The sequence below is a fragment of the Harpia harpyja genome, chromosome 1 (assembly GCF_026419915.1).
Source record: "Harpia harpyja isolate bHarHar1 chromosome 1, bHarHar1 primary haplotype, whole genome shotgun sequence".
Classification (NCBI taxonomy): Eukaryota; Metazoa; Chordata; class Aves; order Accipitriformes; family Accipitridae; genus Harpia; species Harpia harpyja.
The window spans coordinates 10,517,745-10,542,292 of NC_068940.1; the positions used below are offsets into that span (position 1 = coordinate 10,517,745).

The 24,548-nt window shown below is 56.6% G+C and overlaps 1 protein-coding gene across 1 annotated transcript; it reads left to right on the forward strand.

Moving 5' to 3' along the window:
- The first annotated feature begins 7,772 nt into the window (after positions 1 to 7,772).
- On the forward strand, positions 7,773 to 24,324 carry TFAP2A (transcription factor AP-2 alpha). The gene is given in 13 exon segments (XM_052774888.1): positions 7,773 to 8,085; positions 12,749 to 12,901; positions 12,903 to 12,953; positions 12,955 to 13,036; positions 13,039 to 13,087; positions 13,089 to 13,182; positions 16,095 to 16,146; positions 18,074 to 18,305; positions 19,315 to 19,433; positions 21,741 to 21,841; positions 21,843 to 21,883; positions 23,447 to 23,609; positions 23,611 to 24,324. Coding segments are annotated over 13 exon segments (1,314 nt in total). The 5' UTR covers positions 7,773 to 8,034; the 3' UTR covers positions 23,737 to 24,324.
- The last annotated feature ends 224 nt before the right edge of the window (positions 24,325 to 24,548 follow it).

Consider the following 24,548-nt stretch of genomic DNA (forward strand, 5'->3'; position numbering starts at 1 on the left):
CCATACAACTGCTCCCTGAGTAATCCGAAAAAGCTGAAGCACAGTTTTACCCCACCGATGCTTTCATTCCTAGGGATGATCTTTTTAGGAGCTCGTTTTCTGGAGGCGGCAATGACAGTACCCAGCCCTAAAGGGCCTAGGTTGAGAAAGAGGTATCTGGTGAAGCAGAATGTACCTGTACATTTCCCTAGGACGTCTACAGCATGGGAATTTGTATCATGTGCTTGCTCATGCAAACACCGCCAGTCCTCAGTAGCTGGATTGCATTGGTGCCGCAGTATGCGCTCAGTTTTAACTCTCAATTACTTCCCAGTTTTGCTTGTTTAGTTGCTTTAGTGTAGTTAGTTTAGCAAATAAATATTAGAGGGCTCCTTGGAAAAACTTTGCTTCCCCTTCACCCCTCCCGAAAAAGTTTTCTTCTCGCTTCCAAAAAGTTGCACTCAGGCACACCTCCTGCTCCTTCATTTGGCATTGGAAAGAAAAAAAAAGCTATTTATATGCAGAGCTGGTTCCCAAGCTGATCAGCCCCCCCCCCCCTGCTCTGGGTCTTCAAAGGCCGGGCCGGGGGCCCCGGGGGTCTCTGGGCAGCGGTGGGCAACAGAGGACGCGTGGAAGAGGTACCGCAGTGCCGTACTAGGGCACAGCATCCTCATCCTCATCCTCCGGCTCCTCCGTGGGGGCTGCGCAGGGGCGCCGGCCACGCCGTGTCCTGGCGCCTGCTCCACGTGTGACGCCCCGCATCCCCCTCCAAAGCGTGTCCCGGAGGAAAGTCGCGACGGGGGGAGCGGGAGGGGGAAAGGGAGGGAAGGGACATTGGTTTCCTGAGGTCCACAGGAGCGGCTGAAGCGACCTGTTGCACTCGGTGAGCTTCTCTCCCGTGGGAAACAGGCTTGAAGGAAAACAAACTCTGCTCGAATGAGGAGCCGGGAGACAGCACAGCGGGCAGGCCAGTCGCGGGTGGACGCGGGTGCATTTCTTCTCTTATCCTTTTCTTTCCTCTCCTTCACCCCATCCCAAGTCGAGCGTGGGAAGGGCTTCCTCGGATCTGCCGGCGAGAGGGTTGAGGCTGCTCCACCCCGGGAGCCGGCTCCCCCGCAGCAGGGCATAAAAACCAGACACGAACCCCCAAATCATCCGAGGACAAACCTCTCCGCTAACACCCGAGATGCAGCACCTCCCCTTCCCCGGCGCCGGCCTCCCCAAACTAACTGAATCATACTGGACCGCAAAGTGCGAGGCGAGGAAGAGCGGGGAGTGTCTGTTTTCTTCTTTTTTTCCTTTTTGTCTTTGTTTTGGAGGGTTTGGGGTGTTGGGGTTTGGGTTTGTGGAGGGTTTTTTTGTCCTGCCGGTTTTTGCCTCTTCCCTTCTGCTCCCCCCTCTGCTCAAAGGTGCGCCCGGGAAGACGCCTCGTCCCCGGGCCGGAGGCGACCCTCATGCCGGGCGCAGCCGCTGCCCCCCTTCCCCCCCAACCCCCGTAAAGCCGAGGCAGACCCACACCAACCTGAACCTCTCCTTTCTCCCTCCGAAAATACCGACACCAGGAGTTCAGCCTGGGAGGAGGAGGGGGGAGGCTCCCCCCGACCCCGCCGGGGAGCAAACCCACCCCGCAGCCCCCGGAGGGCGCGGGGCTGCAAGAGGCCCCACGGGCTCAGGCCGGCCACTGCCAAAAATTAATTAAAAAAAAAAAAAAAAAATTTATGTGGCAGTGAGCCGGTGGAAATCAGCCGCGCCGAGCCTCCCCCCAGCCGGACGGCACTGGGGCAGGGAGAAGGGAGAAGCAACAGTGCGAGGAATTACCCACCCTAAACTCCCCGCAGAGCGTCGGGAGCCGGGTTTATCCCACCGTGCAAGGACCTGTCGGTAACTCCGACCGGCTGGGGAAACTCGACGCCGGGCAGGGGAAAGCCCCCCCCCCAAGAGCATCTCTTCCCCCCTTCCCGGCTGGGAAGAGATGCGCGGCGGGGTTGAGCCAAAAGGGTGCTGCCGGTGGAGGGGAAGAGGAGCGGGCAGGGCTTTGCCCCTTCTGCTGCCTGCGCTGTGACACACGGGGAGGGACCCGGCGCGTCCGTCAGAAATAAATCAGAGGGGATGGAGCTCCGCCGTGACTCTCTCCGTTCCACCTGCCAAAATCACTGCCGAGCTGTGAACCAGCCGGTGTGACAAAGAGGGGTGAGGAAAAAAAAAAAAAAGGAAAAAAATGGCTCCATGTGTCTTTGCTCTACAAGAGACTGTTTCTTCAGCGGAGAGACGTTTCCTCAGCCTCATCTTCCCTTCGCACGGGGAGGAGGCAGGCGGCAGGGCAGGCAGGACGAGGGAGACACGCAGGGCTGGCACCGCAGGGATGACAGTAGTCCAGGGTGCGGTGGCTTCAGCCCCTACACCTTTACGTGCCGGATTAGCCCTCAAGGCTGCGAGGGAAAGGAGTCCTCTAAACGCCCGGGCCAGGGAAGCCGAATTAACCCCCGAAGTGCGGTCACCAAACGCCCCAGGGAGGGGAAAAGGAGCGCCCCACAACCCCGGGCTCTGCAGCACGCCCAGCCCATGCCCTCCTCCCCTGGGCTAAAAAAAAAGCGCAGGGATGAGCCCGATGCGAGCCAGGGCTGCCCCGTAGCCCCAAAATCCCGGCTCCCTCCCCGCAGGCGGGCTGTGCTGGGGCCGCCTCTCTGCCAAGTACCGCGGGGCAGAGCCGGGCTGCGGGAGCCGGGTCCTGACCGGGGAGATTTAACCCTGCGTGGGGAGCGGTGGAGGCAGGGAGAGGGGAAAGATCCCACCAGGAGGACAACAGAAACGTGGCACCCAAGTTTACCGGGAACGTTTCGCCGAAGGCCAACTTCAAATCGGATTAATTCCCCGCCCCTCCCCGCAAAATAATAATAATAAAAAGGAACATTTTAAATAGTCGTTACGGGGCCAAAATTGCCGTCTCCCGGAGGGGCAGGGCGGCCGGGAAGCGGGGAAAGGAGAGGCGGCAGAGTCCCAGAGCCACGAAATCTTCGCGCGTCTTCCCCATCCCTCTCCCATTTTGCACGGGGCCGTCTTTGCTCCGCGTCTTCCCCGAGCGGGAGCCTCCCTGGGACCGGGGGTGGGGGGGTGGGAAAGGGGCAGGGCTGGGTAATTAAATTCCGGTGCCCGGCTAATTACCGTAATTTGACGCTAACTGTACACCGCGGGCAGGCGCTGGGAGCGGCGGTGCGAAGCGCGCCTCGCACGGCCCATTGACTGCGTCCCGCCCCGCCGCCGCGCAGGAGCCGCCGGTGCCCGCGGAGGGGGCCCGGTCGCCGCCGACCTCGGCTCGTTTTGGGGGGAGGTGGGAAGCGGAGCCCCGCGGCACTGCAGGAGCCGGAGCTTCAAGTGCCCGCGGCCCCGGCGCTCCCCGGGGGCCGAACGGCTGCGGGTGGCGGTTCTCGCCTCCCCCTTCCCACCTGCCTGGAGACAGGGCCTGACCTCCCTTCTGCGAGGTCCTTGTCCCCAGGCTCTTAGCGTGGGGCAAGGGGGTGCGTTGCCCTTCCCTTTGCTGGAGGCTGAGACCAGCCCGGGAACCCAGGACCCGACCCAGCGCAGCATCGTGAGTGGGGGGTAACACACCCCGGCTTTTAGGGAGCCTCAAAGTGACCCACAGCTGGGACACGATGCCACGTTCCCCCATCTCTGAAATGCAAAGGACTTGCTGTGCAACTGCAAAGTGGAAATTCATTGCATCCCTCCCCAAAAATCCTGTAGCTGGAGCATTGCTTCCCCCCACTCCCCCCGTGCCCAGCCCCTGGAGACGAGGCAGGGGCCGTGCTCCCTCTCTTTCGGGGTGTGAAATCAGAGCTGCGCCGCGCCCTGGCAACTTTCCAGGGCACTTCGGCACTTGAATCCCCGAGGGGAAAAAAAAACCACGCTGGGGGGACAAAGGGGGCGGACACCGAGAGGTCCAAGGGCCACGGACTGTCGCTGGCCGGCTTCCCCCGGGGGACCGCAGCATCCCTCGCCCCGCGCAGCCCACACCCCGGCCCGCCGGGTGCTGCCACCCCGGGTGCCGCATCCCCCCGGCCGCTGCCGCCCGCCCCGCGTACCGCGGGCTGGGAAGACCGTCTGCACTTGAGGAGGGGGCCTTTGTGTCCCCCTGGACTCCCCCGGCCACTTGCAGCGCCTCCGATACCCACTTGGGCTAGGTCAGCCCCCCCCCGGTGCTTTGTCTTTTTGGGCTGCTGCTGCTATTATTAGCAATTATTATTACTACTACTATTATTATCGCCGCTACGAGCACGCACTCGCTGGCAACTCGCCCCCGAGGAAACCTACGGGTCCCCCGCCCCGGGGGAGGTGAGGATGGGGGGGCTCGCCCGTCCCCACCCCGGCCGCAGGCACCCGGGCGGGCAGAGCTGCCCCCCGCTCGGCGTTGAGGGGAGCAGGGGGGCAGCGAAGCGGGCGGCTGCATCGCGCCCGGGGCATGCCCGGGAGGCTCCCCGGGGGCCGGCGGCGGTGCAGCCCCGGGGGGGGGGGGACGGGACACAGCGGGGCCGGGCTGGGGCGCCGTGGGAGTGCGGTGGCGGGGGGCAGCGCGCAGGCAGCGCGGAGGCAGCGCGCAGGCGCGGGCAGGGAGCACCCAGCTCTTTATGGCCAGGTGAGAGAGTCCCGGCGCAGGTAAGGGGAGGATTTACCCACAGGCATCCCGGGCGGGTGGCTTTGCCCTCGCAGTCCATGACCAGCAGGGACCCGGGGATCCGGAGCCCGCAGCCAGGATGTCTATCCTTGCCAAAATGGGGGACTGGCAGGTAAGGCGACCCTCTTGCCCTGGGGGGGGGAGGAAGGGGGTATTGTTATTTTGGGACGGGATGCAGGGCTGGAGCGGGAAAGGTGACGGGCCGGGGGGGAGCGGGGGCAAACCTGGTGCTGGGGTTGGAGATTTTGCGGCTCCCCGTGCTGGGAGCTGCCCCCGGCCGCAACAGGTAGAGAGCGGCGGGCCGGGGCCGGGAGGGGCGAGGGCTGCTCCGCCGCCGCCGCCGGGGGTGTCCCGGCCCGGGGGTGAGCCGCCCGGCAGCGTGGGCCGGAGAAGGGCGGCCTGTGCCCGCCTGCCGTCCATCAGCCCGGGGCTGGCGGAGGCCGTCCCGCCGCGGAGCCCCGCGGCTGCCCCCGGAGGGCGCCGGGCCCCCACGCGGGGCAGGGCCCGGGACCGCACGGCGTGGGCCCTCCGCGCTTCGGGGACGGGCCGCAGAGGGCTGAAAGGCAGCTGTGAGCTCCCACCCGAGGCCGTCCCGTGGAAAAATAACGCTGCCGGGTCCCACCCGGCAGCAGACGCGCCGGGAGCGCCCGTGGAAAGCCCTCCCGCGGGGATGAGCTGAAGGGAGAAGCGGCACCCACCAGCGAAAGCGGCCAGGCGGGGAAAAACGCGGCCGGCCGGGGCCTCGCCCAGCCCCGCGGACCCGGGGGGACCCACCCGCGCCACGGGCGAGCCGACACGTGTGGAGTTACGGCGGCTCCCAAACCGGGAGACACTTGGAAATCCCTGCAGCGCCCTGATGTCCGCCCGCTCGGGCTGGATCGCCGCGGTTTGCCGGCTAATGAAAGGGAAGACGAACCGTCCTGTTCAAACACCCGGGCTTTTATTACCGAGAACGAGTTGGGGTTTTTGTTTGTTTGGTGTTTTGGTTTTTTTTGTTGGTTTTGGTTTGGTTTTTTTTTTTTTTTCCCAGGACAGTCCAGTTCAAGACGGGAGCCTAGCTTCTTTTTCTGCTCCCAACTTTTCAGATCTCTCGACTAAGTCTTTCTCCGGACTGCCTTATTCAATTTTTTTTTTTTTTTTTGCGTAGTAGTAAATCGTCTGGAAAAAAAAAAGGGGGGAAGAAAATACAGTAAGCAAAAGTATCTTTTTAATTATTTTTACGGTTAGAACTGGCGTCTTTTTATCAGGTCGGTGCGGAGAAGCGATCAAAAGAGGATTTTTAAATTTTTTTTTTTTTTGCACTGAAGTCAACTGTTATGTAATCGCACTTACGGGCTATCTACCTTAAAATATATTCCCGACTTTTCCCTTACACCCCGGTCCTCCTTGCTCCCGCTCCCCGGCGCTGCGCCCCCCCCCCCCCCCCCCGCCATGCCTGGCCGGAGGGGCCGGGCCGGGCGGACCCTCCGCGGACGCGCAAGAGCCGCCTCCCGCTGCCCCGTGAGGGTCTCCTGGGGAAAGCCACCCCCTCCCCTCTTGTCCCTGCAACACCAGCCGGCCCGGGCCCGGGGGAGAGGAGGGACAAGGGCCAGGCCTTTGGCCCACGGGAGTCCTGGGCGGCCGCGGGTGGGAGGCTCTCCCCGGCCGGCCCGGCTCCGCCAGGACGGCTCTAAGGGACGGTGGGCCCCTTTGTTACCCTCCTCCCCTCCTCTTTTTCTCATCTCGCCCCCCCCCCGGGGGGCATTAACTAGGCTTAATCTGCCAGCTCCATTTGAACCTCAATGGGAGTAAAAACAACAATTTACTCTCCTGCCACTTGCAGACAAAAGCGCTGGTGAAAAAGAGCATCGGGGGGTGGAGGAGGGGGGAAGGGGAAAGAAAAAAAAAATCCGTTTTGGGGATATAGATATGTGTGTGTGTGTGTGTGTGTGAAGGAGCAGGCCCTGGAGCCTGGAGGCTTTGCCGCCCTTCCCGGCGTGGGGACGCGTGTGCCGGCTCCCCCCCCCCGAGAGCCCACTGCAGGTCCCCCGCCGAGTGGAGGGGCCGTTTGCTCCTGGAGGCAGTAAATTTTTCCCCGACGTCGAGAGTTGCCCTCGGGAGGGTCTCCCAGGCCGACAGGGCAGGTTTTGTGGTTGGCAGAGGGAAGTTTTGGGGAGCGGCAGGGCAGCCCTCCCCCCGCGGGGATGCCCGGCTCTGGGGGGCCGGCAGGCGTGGGGACCCGCGCCAGGCCCGACACACCGGCCCCACGGAGAGGAGGGTGCCTCGCCGTTAGGAGCGGCGCGGGATCAGTGGGAGAAAAAAAGAAAAAAATCGGGGAAAAAGGAAGCCTTTCGGTGCCTGGGCACCCGGGGGAATAAAAGAAGGGAAGGGTGGAAAAGCAGCCCCCCAGGAGGGCGGGCTGAGCGCTCGCTCAGCGGCACATTGTTAAGCAAACGAAGCGCTCCACCTAAGAAAGTACCAAAGTTTTATTATGGTCATTGTTTTGTCCCTTTGCTCAAGTGCTTGCAAAAGACTTTTTGGCTCCTGCTGTATTCACATTACCGCTCGCCCACTTCTATCTGGGAGGTTATGTTGGGTTTGTTTGGGTTGTTTTTTTGTGTTGGTATTTTTTTTTTTTAAGACCAATAGCCAACAGAGCCGAGAGGAACAAAATAGTTTGCAAAAGAAAGAAGCTTTTCAAATATCCACCAGAAAGATCAAATCAAATCCAGAGGGCAACAGAAGCCTCCGCAGACAATAACCTCGTTAGAGCAAGACCCGAGTCTCGTTTCTCCTCGCTTTGGTTTCTTTAAACCCCGTGGAAAAAAATAAAAAAGGGGAAAAAAAAAAACCCAACCCAAAAATAGGGGGTGGCTTCACGGCTAGCCCCAAACTCTCTGCTGATGAAGGGACGGTCGCCTTTTTGATTTCGCTGGCCACTTTCCTCCCCGCTGGCAGGCAGAGGCACGGGGGGAGAGGCTGCCGGCGAGCCCCGCTCGCCCGCCCGCAGGCAGGCAGGGCCCGCTGCCCCCCGCCCCCCCCCGTCCGTCCCCCCCCCGCGCCGGGGCTCGGCGTGTTAGAGAAAGCCTTTCTTTTTTTTTCTCCTTCTTTTTTTTTTTTGTTCTTTTTGCTCGTGGGTCCTTTCTACCTGTGTCCATCGCTGCAGGTTGTTGTGCTGGCGAGCAATTGGGCTGTTGTTGATATGCTAATGAGGCGATTAGGCGGTGGGTAAAGAGCTGGAAAAGGGAAAAGTTTCCACCATTAGAGGGAGATCTCCGAGCGCGGACGGGAGCGCTGCACAGCCTCCGCCAGCCCCGCTCCCCACGCCGCCCGGCGCCGCCGCCGCCGTAGGGAAAGGCAGGGAGAACCAAATCCTCTCTCTCTCTCTCTTTCTCTCACGCCAATCCATGAAAATGCTTTGGAAACTGACGGATAATATCAAGTATGAGGAATGTGAGGTAAGCGCTTCCCCCGGCCGGGGCAGAGCCCCGGCCCCGCAGCTGCGAGCGGGAGCCTGCAGCATCCCTCCGTCTCTCAATTTCGTTTAGGAAAACTTCTGCTCCTTCGCCAGGCTTCCTTGCGGTCCTGCAGCTGGAGAGGGGCTGGGGTCCTTCCCCAGGAACTTCGGGGCTTGTGGAAACCCGGCTTTGTCGGAAGTGTGTGAGGAAAGGCAAACAGGATCCAGCAGCAATCTGGTCTATAGGTAGATCCTCCGTAGATAAGGCTCTGTAGGATGCTACACTCATCCATATGGCTGGATGGATGGCTGAATGAATGGACGGCTGAATGAATGAATGAAAGGGCAAAGAGACAAAGGGAAGAGAATTATTCTTACACGCCAGGTACCCGAGGCATCCCAATAAATTGGCTCAGGACCGACGCTTAAATTCAGCCTTTTCGGTGTAGCTGCGGGTTGATTATACCGCGCTGCACAAATTTGCAGGGGTCAGCTGCCGAACTGAAATCACGGGTTTGGGAGCGGTGTTCCACCAGCCTCCTAATTTTCAGGGCCACACTCCCACGGCTTTGAGCAATAACATTTTAACCGCTTGAAAAAAAAATCAAAATCCGCCTAATTTGTTTTTGGAGCCGTTCAGCACATATCGTATGCGCGCATCTCTCTCGGTGTCTGCGTGTGCATCCATATTTTTAGAAAGAGGCGAGTGTCTTTTAATCTGACAAAAAGGAGGAGAAGAGGAAAAAGAAGAGCGATGCCCAGGACCCATGCCTAGTCTCAAACCAACGAATACTATTGTCACCCGTTTCGCAAAAGTTGCCTGTGCAGTGCGTTTCAACCGCGCAATAAAGGACTCCACTTCGCAAATGAACGCAGTTATTTGGTCGTGACCCACGCGGGAAGGTCCCCCCAGCCTCGGCGGAGCCTTGCCGACATCCATGTCTGGGGGGGTGGGGGGCACGCTCCCAGCCGACCCTGCCGCTGCTTTGGGCGATGCTTAGGAAAGGGACCGAGGACTCGCCAGACTCACCGCCGACTAAACGATTTGGTGGTTTAGTCCCGGATGGAGGAGTTTGGGATAAAGCTGTCTCCCGGTGCGGGAGCTGAGCTCCTAGACTCGCTGGCGGATGCTTGATTTCTAGGAATGAGGTGTCGGGGCGGTTAATTTTTTTTTTAAGCCGGAAAAAAATAATATATATATTCCTCGGCTGGATTTCGGGAGGAAAGCGTGTCTCTCCCCCTCCCTCCCCCCGGGATCGGTGTTCCAAGTGCGCACACGTGCGAGCGTGTGGATTTCATCGCGAATGGCTTTTGTTGCCTTACGCTAATGGGACTTTGCACCGAGGTGCTACCAAACACGGAGGGAGGCAGCGGCCGCTCCGCCGGAGCCCGCCGGCTTTCCTGCGTGCCTGTGCGGTTGGCTCTCCGTGTTTTCCTCGGGAGCGGACGCGAGGTGACTCGTAGAGAGGATGGAAAAGAGGGTGGCTGTACCCTGACGGGGATAGGACTTGCCTTTAAAAGAAAAAGGAAAAAAAAAAGCGGAATAAAAGCCCGGCAAGCCGCGCTCAGCGCCCGGGGGGCCGGGAGCAGGCGGGCGGAGCGCGGGGCCGGGCACCGGCGGCGCGGAGGCTGCGGCGGGGGCAGCGGCGGCGAGCGGAGCCGAGCCGAGCCGTGCCGTGCCGTGCCTGTCTGAGGGAGTTGTTTGGGAGTTGCACAGCCAGTCCGACGGGTTGCGCCGGAGCCCCGGCTTGTCTGGGCCGGGAGAAGCGCTCGCCTTGCCTCTTTTCCCGGCTCCCTCTCCCCCCCCCCCGCGTCCCTCCCGCCCTCCTTCCTTCCCCGCCTCGCCGCCTCCTGCCTTTTCCCCCCGTCTTTTCCCGGATCCTCCGAGAGGGGGGCTGAGGGGAGCCCGGTGGATGCTCCTTGGGCTCCCCAGCCCCCCACCACCAACCCCCCCCCCGCCGCCGCCCCGGGCGCCCGCCGACCTCGGCGCTGGGCTCGAACCGGAGGAGGAGGAGGAGGAGGAGGGCTGACACCCAGAAGGGGAGACACCCAAAAAAAACTTTCCCAGCCGGTTTCCGGGACGCGGGGCACGGAGGCGAGCCGGCTCGGCGGTGCGGGGCGGCCGCCGCGGGGGCAGCGGCGCGGGGAGCCCCTCGGCGGGGCGCCGTCGAGGCATGGACGGGGCGGCGGCGGCGGCGGGCGGCCCCGCGGAGCCCACCCCGCGCAAAGGCGGCGGCGGGGCCGAGGGCGGCAAGAGCCAAGCGGGGAGCCAGCAGCCGCTCTTCTCCCTGGGCTTTGAGGCCGGCTACGCGCAGCAGCCGCAGCCCGAGGTGCGCCCGCGAAGGACCGCGGGGCTGGGGGCAGGGGGAGGCGGCGGCGGGGGGGGGAAGGGAGGGGAAGGGAAGCGAAGGGAAGGGGAGGAAGGGGGGATTCCGCGCCCCCTCCCCTCTCTCCTTCTGCCCGTCTCCCCCCCCCACTCCCCCCCCCCCGCCTCCCTCCGCACCCCCCTCCCGGCTCCCACCCTCTCCCTCTCTCCGGATCTCTTTCTCTTTCACTTTTGCATGCCCTGCAACCTTTTAAAATGTTGCCCCTTTCCTGTGATTCGTCAGACGCAGCAGCATGTCCCCCCTCTCTCTCTCTCCCGCTCCCTCTCTCTCCCTTTTTGTCTCTCTCTCCCTCTCCCCCATCTCTGATTAGATACACTGATTCTTCATTCAATGGACGTCATTTAGAACAGGCTCTGCCTTGAGTTGCCTTCTCGCTTCACGCTCGATTTCCAGCCATTCTTCCCTTATTAAGTGTTCGTGTAATATTAATAGTCATGAATATCTGCTATTAGGAGTCTCCAGGAAGGCAGCAGATCTGTTATTAGGAGCTCAAGTGAAGCAGCAGCTAAGTCAAAGGAGAAAAAGAAAGAGACAGAGGAAAAAAAAAAAGGATTAAGAAACAAACATACACACGCTAAAAACAAAACCAAAAAAAGGCAAAAAAAAAAAAAGCTCAAAACAAAAAAAAAAGGCAAAAAAAAAAAAAAGCAACCAACTTTGACTCCTCACACCACGCCAGGATAGAGAGCTCGCCTTGGCAACACCCGATGAAGGGCAGCAGAGATCGGTGCAAGTTCTGATGGATTATAGTGGCGCGCCCGCGGTGCAGGAGCAGCCCCGGCGCCCCGGTCCCGCCGCCCGCGCCTAGCGCCGGGCTCCGGCCGCGCTCCCTCCGCGCCCGCGCCGCGCCCGCACCCGCGGGGCTCCGCCGGGGGCTGCGCGCTCCGCCGGTCCCTTTCCTCTGCCTTCTTTTTTTTTTTTTTTTTTTTTTTTTTTTCTACCTTGACTTGTAACCCCCGACTCTTCGCAGATGTTAGTACACAGTTTTTCGGCTATGGTGAGTTGCTTCCCGTTTCTCTCGGAGGGGGTCTGGTGTGTGCTGGGTGTTGCTATTGTTGTCGGCGGTGGCGGTGGCGGTCGGGGTTTCGCACCCAGCTTTCCGGAGAGGGCTTTTTTTCCTTTCCTTCATTTTTATAAATTCGGTGGGTTACCTCCCCCCCCCCCTCTTTCTTTTTTCTGCCCCCCCCCCCCCTTTTTTTTGTCTGCTTCGAGCGAACGGCAAAAGGCTTTGCTTGGACCTTACCGCTTCGATTTCTTCCCTTTGCCACCTGCAAACGGGATATTTTCAGCTTTCTCGTTTCCCTTTTTCGGGATCGTGGCTCCTTCCCTTAAATCCTCCTCCTGCGTGGAGGCCATGCCTTTTTCCCCGGACATACCTGTGGGCTCTTCTGCCCGGCTGCGGGAAGCCGGCAGAGCCGTACCGAAATGCCCGGGCGCATTTCGGTGCCTCTCGCCCGTCGGTTGCCCGGCTCTCCCCCCGGATGCCCGGCGAATTCCTCCGCTTTCCCCGGTGCCCGGGCCGCCGCCGCCCCCTTCGCTCGGAAATCGCCCGCTGGCGAGCGGGGAGCTCGGCCGGGCACCGGGTGGGCTCTCCCCGTAGGTGGGGGACGGTGGCAGTGCCTTCGCCCCGAAACATTTGTAAAACTCGCGGGGGGAACGGAGCGGTTTGTTTTGAGCCTATTTCGGCGTCTTCTGGTAACAAAATGGCAGTGGGCTTGGATTTTCCAGGGTTTTCTTGGGATGCGTTATCGGTAATCCCAGCGACAGTATTTGGCTCGGTTCTGCCCAGGGCCGGTGGGAGGATTTGGGGTCGTGGTAGAATTATTATTTTAATAATGCCCGCTTATGAATTATTCTTTTTATTTGCGGGAAATACCCGCTCCTGAAATGCCGGGGCGCGATCTGTTGGGAATCCACGCCGTATCGCCGCAATGTTTTATTAATTATTATAAGCAGTCCTGTTATAATTATTGCCGTTGTTGCTGTTATCATTATTGCCGTTATTATTATTATTATTGTTTAAAAAGCGAGACTGCCTCTTAAGACTGCCTCTTAATTGTGTGCGAAGGGAAATCGGAGGCAGAGAAACCCCCAGACCTGCTCTTCTCCGCCTCGGAGCGGACGAATTGCCCATCTTTGCCCGATAGGTGAAATTCGCAAGCCGATTTTGAGGAGAAACAGTTTGATTTTATCTTTGTTTTTCTTTTCTCCCCCCTCCTTCCCCCTCCCCCTCCTCCCCCCCCCCCCACCTCCGCCCCCCCTCCCCCCCCACCTCAGGAGCGCCACGACAGTACCAGCAACGGGACAGCCCGGCTACCCCAGTTGGGGACCGTGGGTCAGTCTCCCTACACCACGCCCCGCCGCTCTCCCACACCCCCCAACGCCGACTTCCAGCCCCCCTACTTCCCCCCCCCTTACCAACCCATCTACCCCCCAGTCTCAGGACCCCTACTCCCACGTGAACGACCCCTACAGCCTCAACCCCCCTCCATGCCCAGCCGCAGCCCCAGCACCCAGGATGGCCGGGACAGAGGCAGAGCCAGGAGACGGGGTTGCTCCACACGCACCGGGTTTGCCCCACCAGCTTTCGGGGCTCGACCCACGCAGGGACTACCGCGGCACGACGACTGCTGCACGCCCCGCACGGGCTGGGCTGGCGGCTGGCTGACCTGCCCCTCCACTCCATCCCCCACGCCATCGAGGACGTGCCGGTAAGCAAAGGCCCCCCCCGGGGCCCGCTCGCCCCTCTTTCCCCCTCCCCGCGGGAGCTGAACTTCGGGGGGAGGGAGGGGGACACCCCCACCCCTGCCCCCCCCAAAAAAGGGCGAGGGAAAGATGAGAGACCCCCCCCCCGAGAAAGGCGAAGCCCCCACCTAGAACAATAGGTTCTCTCGCTCATCCCTGCGCGACGCCTCCCCACTAACGTGCCCGCTAAAATATAAATAAATCAAATTACTGTCATCGTTAACAATATCTTTCCTCCTCAATGACAATAAGCTGTTACGATTGGAAGAATATATATATCACCACAGGCCGGGCATTTGGGGATTTCTCGCTGCCTTGGGAAAAACACGAGTCTGAAACGCGAGATCTCATTAAATGTCCTCCAGGCAAACATAAAGGGGGAAGGAAAAAAAAAAAAAAAAGTGGGTGAAAGTGGCCTAAGAAGGAAAAATCGGTTTCCCGTGATTACAGAATTGGCATACGGGATAACGACATCCAAAGTTGGAAGAGGGTACGGGTAGATCCTCTTCTCTAAAGGAATTAATTGACAAATCAGCAAAGAGGTATACTAAACGCTGCCACCTTCTTTTCGTTGCAAAGGGATGACCTCATAAATCATTAGCTATAGGTTATCAAATTCGAGGCAGACCTGCTACCACCTCTATTAAATTAAATGTTGGGAGCCTATTGGAGGGGGCATTATTTGGGGAACCTAATTCTGTTATCGATAAATACGGATTAAAAAATGATTCCCTAATTAGCATGACATTAGCGCAGGCTCTATTTACAAAGCAAGCCGGGGCTATTGTTCGGTTAGGAAAGTGGCCTTATGCAATGTGATAGGTTGTGATCAAAGTTCATCTTTCTGAGTTTTCTCCCCGAAAATGGAATTAGAACATGGCAATAAATTTATTAAAGCCCACAGAGCTCATGCTGAGGGACTGAAGCTGCTCGACTTGCAGGAGGAAAAAGGAGGAGGGGAACTGTGGTATCTGGATGTGATTTTTGCTGAATGCCATCCCAAATTACAGGATCAAATATTACAACAATATATTTGCTGACAGTTTAATGAGTACAGTTTCGTGTTGCAAGGATAATGTTCAGATGAACTTACCTATTTTTGGGGGTCATTTTGAAATCTTTTGTAAATTATACTCGGGGAAAATAGTGAATTATTACAGCCCTCATCTGGCTAAATTAGCCACAGAAAAATTGCTGGTTATGTTTAGCAGTTTTGCAATAAACGCATACGTTTCCCAAGTGGAGGATTTAGTAAGCAATTTGGATCCGTTAAAAGCAGGTCGATTCTTTAATCTTGATATAAAATAACATGGAGGCAAAGTAAGAATAAACTAATTTGTTGACTGCAAGCCCCTGATTGCTGTAGGAGGAACATGACCTGAAATGTTCTCTTGAATTCTCCCTCTCCTCAATTGTGCTCCGTGGCAGTGGGCTGATTCGGGAAGCCTCCTCTGCAGATCTATGAATTAATAGTATTGCTATACTTCGTGAAAACCAAATGCCATCTGGTTTAAATCCTTAAACCAGTCCAGCCAATTTTTTTTTTTTCTTCTCTCTGTAAAACTGAATCAGCAGGCTGCATGAAGGAAAGCATAAAAATGAGGATGTATCTTTTAAGAGTATTTTATCTAGTTATGCAAAAAAAAAAAAATCCTTTGCAGAAATCTGGGTCGGGAAAAGGTAGTTTTTGAATTTTTCCGTTGCTGCAACAGTTAACCTTTAATAAAAACGACCCGCTGAATATTTAAGAAAATCAAGTAGACGGTGAAAATTATTTAATCATAAATATCTCTGTGGGATTTTAAACTTAACAGTCCTCCCTGTATGGAATATGTGTAGAAATAACACAAATAAAAGTATTATGCCACACTACATTTACTTTATGGGTTTAGGGTGCATGCATAAAGGGATCATATTTCCCCATATAGTTAAAACACAAGAACTGCAGCAGTAGTCATTTCTGAACATTTCTCAATTTAATTATACTTAAATCCAGAAGCACTTTAGGCAAGTTACAAATGAGAGCATTGAGTATAATAAAACCTGTAATAAAGCAACTTAGTACCATCCACCCGGAATCATTGAGATCAGGCACAATTAACAGGAGCATAAATCCAAGACAGAATGGAAAATGTTAGAATCAGTATTATTGTTGGACAAAGACTAGAGAAGGAAGTAATAGTTTTTTAAATGGTAATGCCTGGGTTTTGTAACGATTGCGAAATCTTCTATCTCAGCAGCACTGGTGTTAATTTGTAAACACAGCCAGACATTATATTGCCTGTCAGTTTTTGGAATTAGAAAACATGATTTCATTTGACTTTCTAATCACGTCGTGACTCCGCGCGCGAACCCCAGCTGTAGCCGCCACCGCGGAACCTGAGAGGGGACAATAGTGGGGGAGCCCGGGGCCGCGTGGGGTGCGTGGGCCACCCCCCCCCCGGGCACCGCACCGGTCCCCGCTCCTTTGTGCTTTCCCTCCCGCGGGGCGCGAGGGGCGGAGCAGCGGCGGGGGAAGGGCCGGGGCCGGGCCGGGCCGGGCCGGGGCTGTTTCCCGGGGAGGGAGGGGGAGGGAGCCCACAGAGGAAGCTGGGGGCCGCTCGGGTGTCGGGCTCGGCCGGGCAAGCCCCGGGCGTGTGGGGGTGATTTTTTTTTCTATTTCTTGGGGAACGGGGGAAGAGCGGGGAGGGAAGCAGGATTCCTCCCGATAAGGAAATCCCCCCCAAAGCCCGTCTCCCCCGCCGGATCTGTTGTTTCCCTCCCCGCACCGTGCCCGGGGAGGGGGACACAACTTCTCCCGCACCCCATCTCACCCCGGCCCTCCCTGCCTTTTGTTGTGGTTGTACATTTACATCCCTGCCTGTTCCTTTTGTTGCAGCACGTAGAAGACCCCGGTATTAACATCCCAGACCAAACTGTAATTAAGAAAGGTAAGCCGTTTCCTTGCGCATACCAAACATGTCGTCACAGGCTGGGGACTGCTCGCAGGGACGACTTACCCGGCCTCCCTCCCCCCCCTCACCCCCACCCCCCCCCCGTCTGGCACGTACTGTTGGCCAAAAGGTTGGAGGCTGAGAAAGAAAACGGGCGATGCGGGTTGAAATCCGCCCTCTTAAATGGCCACGTTTGCCGGGTATTTTAATTATTGTTGTCGTTAACGAGGAAAAATGTTAGCAGATGATCTAGAAAATCCGAGCCGGTAATTTAGTGCATTAGCGAACAATTCGGTTTCATGGTTTGCCCCATGCATCTGGCTGAGCGGCGGGGTTTAATCGTTGTTGGTAAACTGGGCTGTGAAAGAGAAAAAACGTTGTTCCTCCTTCTTCGGGTTTTCTAATTTAAATGACGGTGGTGATGAGGTGGGCTGTCGGAGAGCAAAGGGCGAGTTTCTGGAAACTGATGTCTGTCGGTCAGGGCGGTTTGGTTTTCGTTGGCTTTGTGTGCTTGCTCCACTTGGAATTGAATTGCTTGGAAGCTGGTCCCCAAACGGTGCAAAATATTTATGGCGCGTTTACACTCAATTTTCTTTTCCCGTCTTCCTTCGGACGACCGAAGGATTGGGAAAGGTGGCACGGGGCAGTTTGCAAAGGAGGTTCGCGGTGGAAAGCGACTGGTTTGCGTTCGGATCCCCTGTAGGGAGCTGCTGTTGGGAGGAACGCCTGCTGTTGGGGGCTGAAGGCGTAGCTAGCTCCTGCCTGCTCCGAGGGGTGCCACGGCTGTGCAGCCGCCGGGAATTTGGGTACCCCGGCTGCCACCGGCGCAAGGTGCCGAGCAGAGCCGCTCTCCTCTCTAACCCTAACGGCTGCACAGCCAGCGAGCTCCAAGTTTCACCCCCCCCCCCCGCCTGTATAGCCTTTGTCACGTCAAATTAGATGTGCAAGGGATAAATCTTAAGAGATGCTCTTTCCAAGTCGACATGATAATTGGCTCTTTTATTAGTAATCTCAAGAGTTCGTTTAACTCCTGTTGTATCTATTAGCCTTCCCAGAGCTATTAATGTCACAAGCGATCTATCCAAAACGGAGGGAGCCCCCCGCTCGGTTGGGCTGCGCCCGCGAAGACCGGCGGGCTCGGGGCGGAGGACGAAGGAAGGGAAGGCGACCGCCCGCCCTGCGGCGGACCCGGCCACCGGGAGCCGACCGGCGGCCCGGCCCGGCCCCTCTCCGCCAGCCGCCGCCGGGCGGGGCTGGGGGGAAAGCCGCCCGGGGAGGCAACGGGCTGTATTTTGGGGAGCGACCGGCGCCGGGTACCGGCGGTGCGCACGCCTGCCGGCTCCTCGCCGCGTTACCGTTTTCCCACGTCAAAAGTTGTGCGCTGGAGAGGCGGCGGGGGGGGGGGGGGGCGGACCGGCGCCGTCCCCGGAGGGAGAGGGGGGGAGCCGGTGCCGGTACCCGAGCGCGGCGCTGAGGCCCGGCCCGCCGGTGCTGTCGCTCCCCCGGGCACCGCCTGCCCTCCGCGACGCCGGTTGCGGGCCGGCCTTGCCCGTGACGTCCAACACGGCCGGTACTGACGTGCTTTAACCGACAGCCATCTGCCCCCCCACCCCGACGGGCAGGCAGGGCAGGGCAGGGCGGGTGGCCGCCGGGTTCTGTTTTAATGCCGTTGCTGCGGGTCGAGGGTTGTCCCGCTCTCTCCCTGCTCCCCCCGGCGAGCGGAGGGCTGCCCCCGCCGGCCGCCCTGCCCTCGCCTGCCCCCCCCCCACTCCCCCCAACCCCCGCTGCCCCCCTCCTGCCCCGTAGGCGGTGCGGGGCCGGGGCCGGCCGCGGCGAGCGGCTGGGGTTGCCCGCCGGCGGCCTTCCCCCCCCCCCCTCCCCGCCCGCTCCTCACCCTCACCTCCCTGCTCCTCCCTCCCTGCAGGCCCCGTGTCCCTCTCCAAGTCTAACAACAACGCCGTCTCCTCCATCCCCATCAACAAGGACACGCTCTTCGGCGGGGTGGTGAACCCCAACGAGGTCTTCTGCTCGGTGCCGGGCCGCCTCTCGCTGCTCAGCTCCACCTCCAAGTACAAGGTCACGGTGGCGGAAGTGCAGAGACGCCTCTCGCCGCCCGAGTGCCTCAACGCCTCCCTGCTGGGCGGAGTGCTCCGGAGGTGAGGGGCGGGGGAACGCGGGAGGCGGGCTGGCGCCCAATAACGCCCGCTGCCGCCGGGCCGGGCCGGGAGGGAAGGAGGAGGAGGAGGAGGAGGACGGGAGCCCACGCGGGGTGGTGGGGGGCGGGCGCGCGCGGCGCCCGCCGCTAGGGGTCGGGGCACGCGCGGCCGCCGGGGCAGCGCTGCGAGGCGGTGGCGGGGGGGGGCGGGCGCGCTGTAGCCATGGCAACGCGCTGCCTTGTGCGCCCCCCCCCGTGCCTGGGCCGAGGGCAGGGGGCTCGGCACGGCGCAGCGTGTGTGTGCGTGTCACGGCCACGCTGTCCCGTCACGGCGGTGAACCCCCCCCCCCCCCCCCGCCACACACACACACGCACCGGAGCGGGGAGGTGACCGGCAGGCGCCTCGCCGCGGGCACCCACCCTGCCGCCCGCGGCCTGTGACCTCACCCAGGCAATTACGCAGCGCCCGGGCAGGGAATAACATCCAGGATTAATTAAGCCAGCTCCCACCGCCACGGCGCGGCTCGGTCCGGCTCTGCCGAAAAGCCGCAGATGGGCCCGCGGAGGGATTAGCGTGCGGGCAGCGATGCTCCGTGGCGGTAACGGGGGCTGCCGACCTTACAAGTCGGCCTCCTCCCGTAACGCCTGTGCCACTGCCCCGGGGGGCCGTGGGGAGAAGCTGCCCCCGGGGTCCGTGGCACCGCGGGAGCTCAGGTGGCTGCCTCCGGGGGCCAGACGGGCCCAGAGCTCCCGGGGGCTGATCCGGGCCTTACTGAGGGCCCCGGTTCCCTAGGCATGGAGCCATCCAAAGCCCCATCCCTATGCCCGAGACTCAGCTTTCAGCAACACTGCCTCTTCAGGCCCCCCCCCAACCACGTCCCACTCACCCCAAGCCCTTTACTCCTGTCCACGGGGGGGCGATCCGTGGGGGCGATCCGTGGGTGGGAGCGGGTGCCCCCAGCCAGCCCCGTTTCTCAATGCCTTTCTCAATGCCTTTCTGTGCGGAGCAGGGCGAAGTCAAAAAACGGAGGGAGATCTCTGAGGGAGAAACTGGACAAAATAGGATTAAACCTGCCAGCTGGGAGGCGTAAAGCTGCTAACGTTACTTTGCTCACGTCGCTCGTGGAGGGTAAGTGACTCAAAGAGCCAGGAGGGCTCGTTTGGAAAATGTGCCTGTTGCTTCTGCCTAACGGGAGAAGACGTGGTGTTGGGTTGTTTGGGGTTTTTTCCCCCCTGAGTCAGTGCTGCTTGTTGGAAATTGGAAGGGTGTTATTTTCTGTGCCTCAGAAAAAAAAATGTCAATTGTGTGCCTTTGCTTTTTTTTTTAACCTGAAACTGGCTCCTGTGAGTCCTGCAGACTCGGCATTGCATTCTACCATTCATTTGCTTTTAAGTCTCTGAGCTAGATGTTTTCAGGGCCCCATCTTGCTCTCTCGTTCAAGTGAGTAATCCCTCCCCAGAGTAAGCGGATCTCATTGGGAGCAGCATGGGAAGGATCCCTGCGAACAGGGGCTCAGCCCCTAAGAGACCCCTGAGTGTCAAGTTGGAAGGTACGGGGAGCAGAGCCTCTAATGCTTCACTGCCGTCCTTCTGCCACAGGTGGACAACCAAGCAATTTTAATTGTCAGAAACTGCAGCTACTTTAAGTTTGTTCTCCCTCCCAGCCGCAGCCACGTAACAGTAAATCATTTAAGTTTTCTGACATCTGCATTTGAGAAATGCGTGACCATTACTTCCTGAATTAATTTGGGAATCCTTGACCTCAGCCATGAATTAATGGTGTCCTGAAAGCCTCAAAGTTGCACCACCACCACCCCCCACTCCCTTTTGTTCTCATTTTCAGAACACGTGTTCCCTTGGCTATATCGTTCTCCTCTATTTTGCTCTGGCCAGAAAAAGTGCGACTTACTTTTAACACCTTGGGACGCCCTGTGTTGTCAGAACCGGGAGGCGGGAAGCTCAAGAGTTTGCAGTCATTTAGTTTTGAAGCAGTTGCTGTGTCACACTGGCACAAAGTAAGCCCAAGGCCAGTAAATAGATCCTCCTCCTTTCCCCTCACTACGGGTTTGACTGCATTTTAGACTGGTTCAGTCTGCAAAGCGCTTTTAAGCTCAGCCCAGACTGCACAGGTTTAGCTTAAGTTTGGTTGTGTAGGAGGGAATTTGTTGCTCTGTTTTGTCGTCGCTTCGCATTCTGCGAGAAATGTTTCATGTTCAAAGGGTCGGGGAAAGAAGCGCTGCGCAATGCCAAGCGTCATTTTTTTTAAACATCAGGATTAGTGGCCGCACTATATTTATACTGCATGAAAATTACTGCGTCTTCGTGTTTTTGAAAAGGCTTTGCAATTGCATCGACACGCTGTAGTAAAAAATCACGAGGGGAAAACTTGTAAAAGTCTAGATTTGGTAGACGCTTAACATTATTTGTGATGTTAATGAATATGGAGAAGGTTTTATGGTAATCTATTGTTCTGTTTGGCTTTCACATACAATGGCTTTAAAAGAATGATTTTTTTAAAAAAAAACAAAACCAGAGGCCGGATCTCCAGATAACTCGGCGATGGTGGCTAATTTTGGGGGATGATAGTATAAACAGTGCCGGGTCTTTGAGTCCTGTAGCGATGAGGCAGTTTCTAGAGTACTGTTATTGTTTATGATCCGCTCCATTTTATGGAAACAAGCTCACTGACTGAGGCTTTGAAGCTCTAATTGGCGCATGCGTTCTTCCGGAGCTAGAGCTAATGGCAGGAAGCCCTGCAGTAAAAACCAACTGGTTCAGGAAATTAAAACCAAAGATTTGAAAATCAACAAAACAGACAGACTCGGTGGAATGACCCTAAAATTCTCATGGTTAATCGTTTGGGGTGAACATATAATTATATGCGATCAAGTTAAATTTTAAACACTTAGCTGTTTAATGCATTTTATTTAGAAGAGCTCTAGGAGTAATTATGATCAATATTAATCATTGATGCATTGCAAAGAATATAGAGACGTGGCTGAGGCAAACAAACGTTTCCAGAGTAAATAGCTGTGAATGAAATGTACGTAAATGGCTGTGTATAGGTATGGATATGTAAATCTAAGCACACGTTCTAGGTGGATGGAGCCTGCCTGTCTAAAAGTATCTGTTAGTCAGTGTAAACTTTAAAAAATTCTTATGCGAGATTTCACTTGTAACGATTGTCATGAAAATACACATTTGCATTGCCCTCGACTGAAGCAAAGAAAACTCCTGCAAGATAAGATGTGATTAGCATTTCTTACCCTACCTTTTTCAAAGAAAATAAGTCCAAGCCTTTTAGAAGAAAAGCCCAAGTAGAATGTAGTGCTTTTTTTTCTAATGGATTTTTGCCTCTGTGCGATGTGTACTGATGAGCTGTGTGTTTCCCCCCCATCCCCCCCCCCCCCATCCCCACCTCTGCCTCCCTTTTCAGGAGAAGCAGTACATCTCGCTAGAGATTTTGGGTACGTTTGTGAGACAGAATTTCCTGCCAAAGCAGTAGCTGAATTTCTCAACCGACAACATTCCGATCCAATACGAGCAAGTCACAAGAAAAAACATGCTTCTAGCTACAAAGTAAGACATTTACCTTTCTGGCATGTTGCTCAGAAGCGAGGGGAGGGCGACAAACCCGGGTTTGGGGCTTTTATTTGTGAGCGTTTGCCACATAGCCAGTGGCTGATGGTTTTGCAAATTGTGAGGGGGTATATTTGCCCTCCTGCTATGGGAGAACTCTGTAACCCAGCTTGGTTTCCATCAAGTCAGTTTGTGCGGATTACCTTGAGAGCGAGTCATGAAAATTGTGGGTGTATGTTTAGTTAAAGAAAAAGCAGTGATTCTTCAGAGCAAAACATTTTCCAGGCCTTTTCACTTAGCTTATCAATTTAGGTAGAAGGGGAAGGCTTCCCATTGACAGTAAAATAAAACTGGCACATTAAACTGATTTCAGTTCATTAAATCGGCAATGGTTCTTTCTGCCTAAGCAGCTCTGTTACTTAGTGAATATAGGGATATTAAAAATATATTTTAAATGACAATCTGTACGCCGTTAAAATGCTAGCGGAGTTTATCATTGGTGGGGCTGCCTAGACTTCCAGGTGGTGCGTGAAAAGAAATGATTGTTTTGATATGTTGGTGGAAATTAAAAGGGCTGTTTAGTAGCCCTTAATTACCAATGGAGGTGTCACCAAAGGGCACAGTGCCAGAGGGCGCAGGCAGAAGATGGGAGCCGCTTTATGGCTGGAAGACATTAGCTGGGTTTTAGAATACAAACTGTTTCAACACGCCTCTGAGCTCTCTTGCTATAAGGTGTGTTATTTCCCCAACCATTTGTGCAGCGACTGGATGATATAACCTAACTTCTGCACCATGCCCTCGTATCCTCTCTTCCCACCTCGTTGGAAGGAAATTTCCAGACCCCAGTTAGCGTCAGCCTTCCCCTCTGTGGGAAGGTCCCCTTTGGGTTTGGAGATATAGATGTACATACATAAATGTTTCCGAATACCCTAATTTAAAGCCTCGATTCCCCTCTCTGCCCTCGCTCTTTCTTCCCGACACACAGGCGTATTTTAGCCTTGTGAAGGAAGAGGCCCGTGCCTCTCTCCGGTTCCACGAAAAAGCGTCTTCCAAGACGCGGATAAATCCCCGAACCTCCCTTTGGATATCGCACCCCATCTATTCCCTTCCGCCCTGCTGGGGACTTTAAACTGCGTGTCTGCTCCAAAACCCAGCCGGGCAGGGACGCGTGTTTGTGGGGAGGGTGTGGGGGGCTGCGACATGGAGATCGGTGGGGGGTAGACGGGAGGCGTGTGTATCTGCACGCCTGTTATTTGTCTGCGTGTTGGCCGGGGCGTGATGCGTGCGCGCAGTCGTGTGCGCACGCGAGGCGGAGGGAAGAGGTTTGTGCGTGCCGGGGAAGTGTTGAGAATGAGGGGGAAGGATGTGTCGAGAGGAGAGGGGGAGGCGGGAGAGCGCGTGTGCGCTCGGGGGCAGCAGCCCCCTTGATCCAGGGGCTTGTGTAATCTAGCAGGGAGCATGCACAGGCTTTGCTGCCGCCAGTGATGGTTCATTTCTCCCCCTCTCTCTTCCCCTCCCTCCCTGCCTGCCTCCCTCTGTCTCTCTGCTCCATTTGTGCTACAGACAGATCTGTAAAGAGTTCACCGACCTGCTGGCTCAGGACCGATCTCCCCTGGGGAACTCGCGGCCCAACCCCATTTTGGAGCCGGGCATCCAGAGCTGCCTGACCCACTTCAACCTCATCTCGCACGGCTTCGGGAGCCCGGCAGTGTGCGCTGCCGTCACCCGCCCTGCAGAACTATCTCACCGAGGCGCTCAAGGCCATGGACAAAATGTACCTCAGCAACAATCCCAACAGCCACACAGACAACAGCACCAAAAGCGGCGACAAAGAGGAGAAGCACCGAAAGTGAGGATCCCCCCCCCAACTCCTCTCCCTTTCCCCTCGTGGCCCATCGATCCATTCATCTCCCTCCTCCCTCTCCCCTGCACCCAGCACCCCAGGCTACAGCAACAGAATGAGCGTCCTTCTGCCAATCCTGTTCTCTGACTCTGCAGGACAGCTCTGCCCTCTCCCCACACCCCTTCCCAGCATCCACATGTCCATTTGCTCCCTCTTAACTTCCCCCCCTCTCCCCGCTGCCACCATCGTTTTACCCCAGTTTGGAGCCTAAGAGAACAGAACAGGGGGACGGAGCCAGCAAAGAAAAAAAGTTCTGTCTTGAGTTTGTGAACTTTTTTTTAAATAAAACAAAAGGAGGAAAAAAAAAACAAAAACAAAACAAAAAAAGAAAAGGACTTTTTTTCTAAAAATATATAAAAAAATAAAAAAAAACCAAAAAGAAATAAATAATACTTAAAAAATTCTATGAGCTTCACCGGACTGAATCACCACCTTCCCTTACATAAACTTCAGTTAAGATTGTAGCCATATTAAAAACGAAAAAAAAAAAGCGAAAAAATTACAACAGCAACAGCAAACAAACAAAAGGCAAAAAGGACTGATGACATTTTATCAGTATTGTGAATAAACTTGAACACAAAACACAAGCAGTTCCATGTCATATCTTCAGTTGTAGAACTTTTTCCTGTCCAAGGTAAAGCGACCAACTTGAACTTTCTATTGCAACACGATTCACGGTTATTATATAAGGGAATCAGTGTTCATGTATGTATATATTTATTTATGTGTAATTTAATGGGAATTGTAAATATGGTGAGTCTG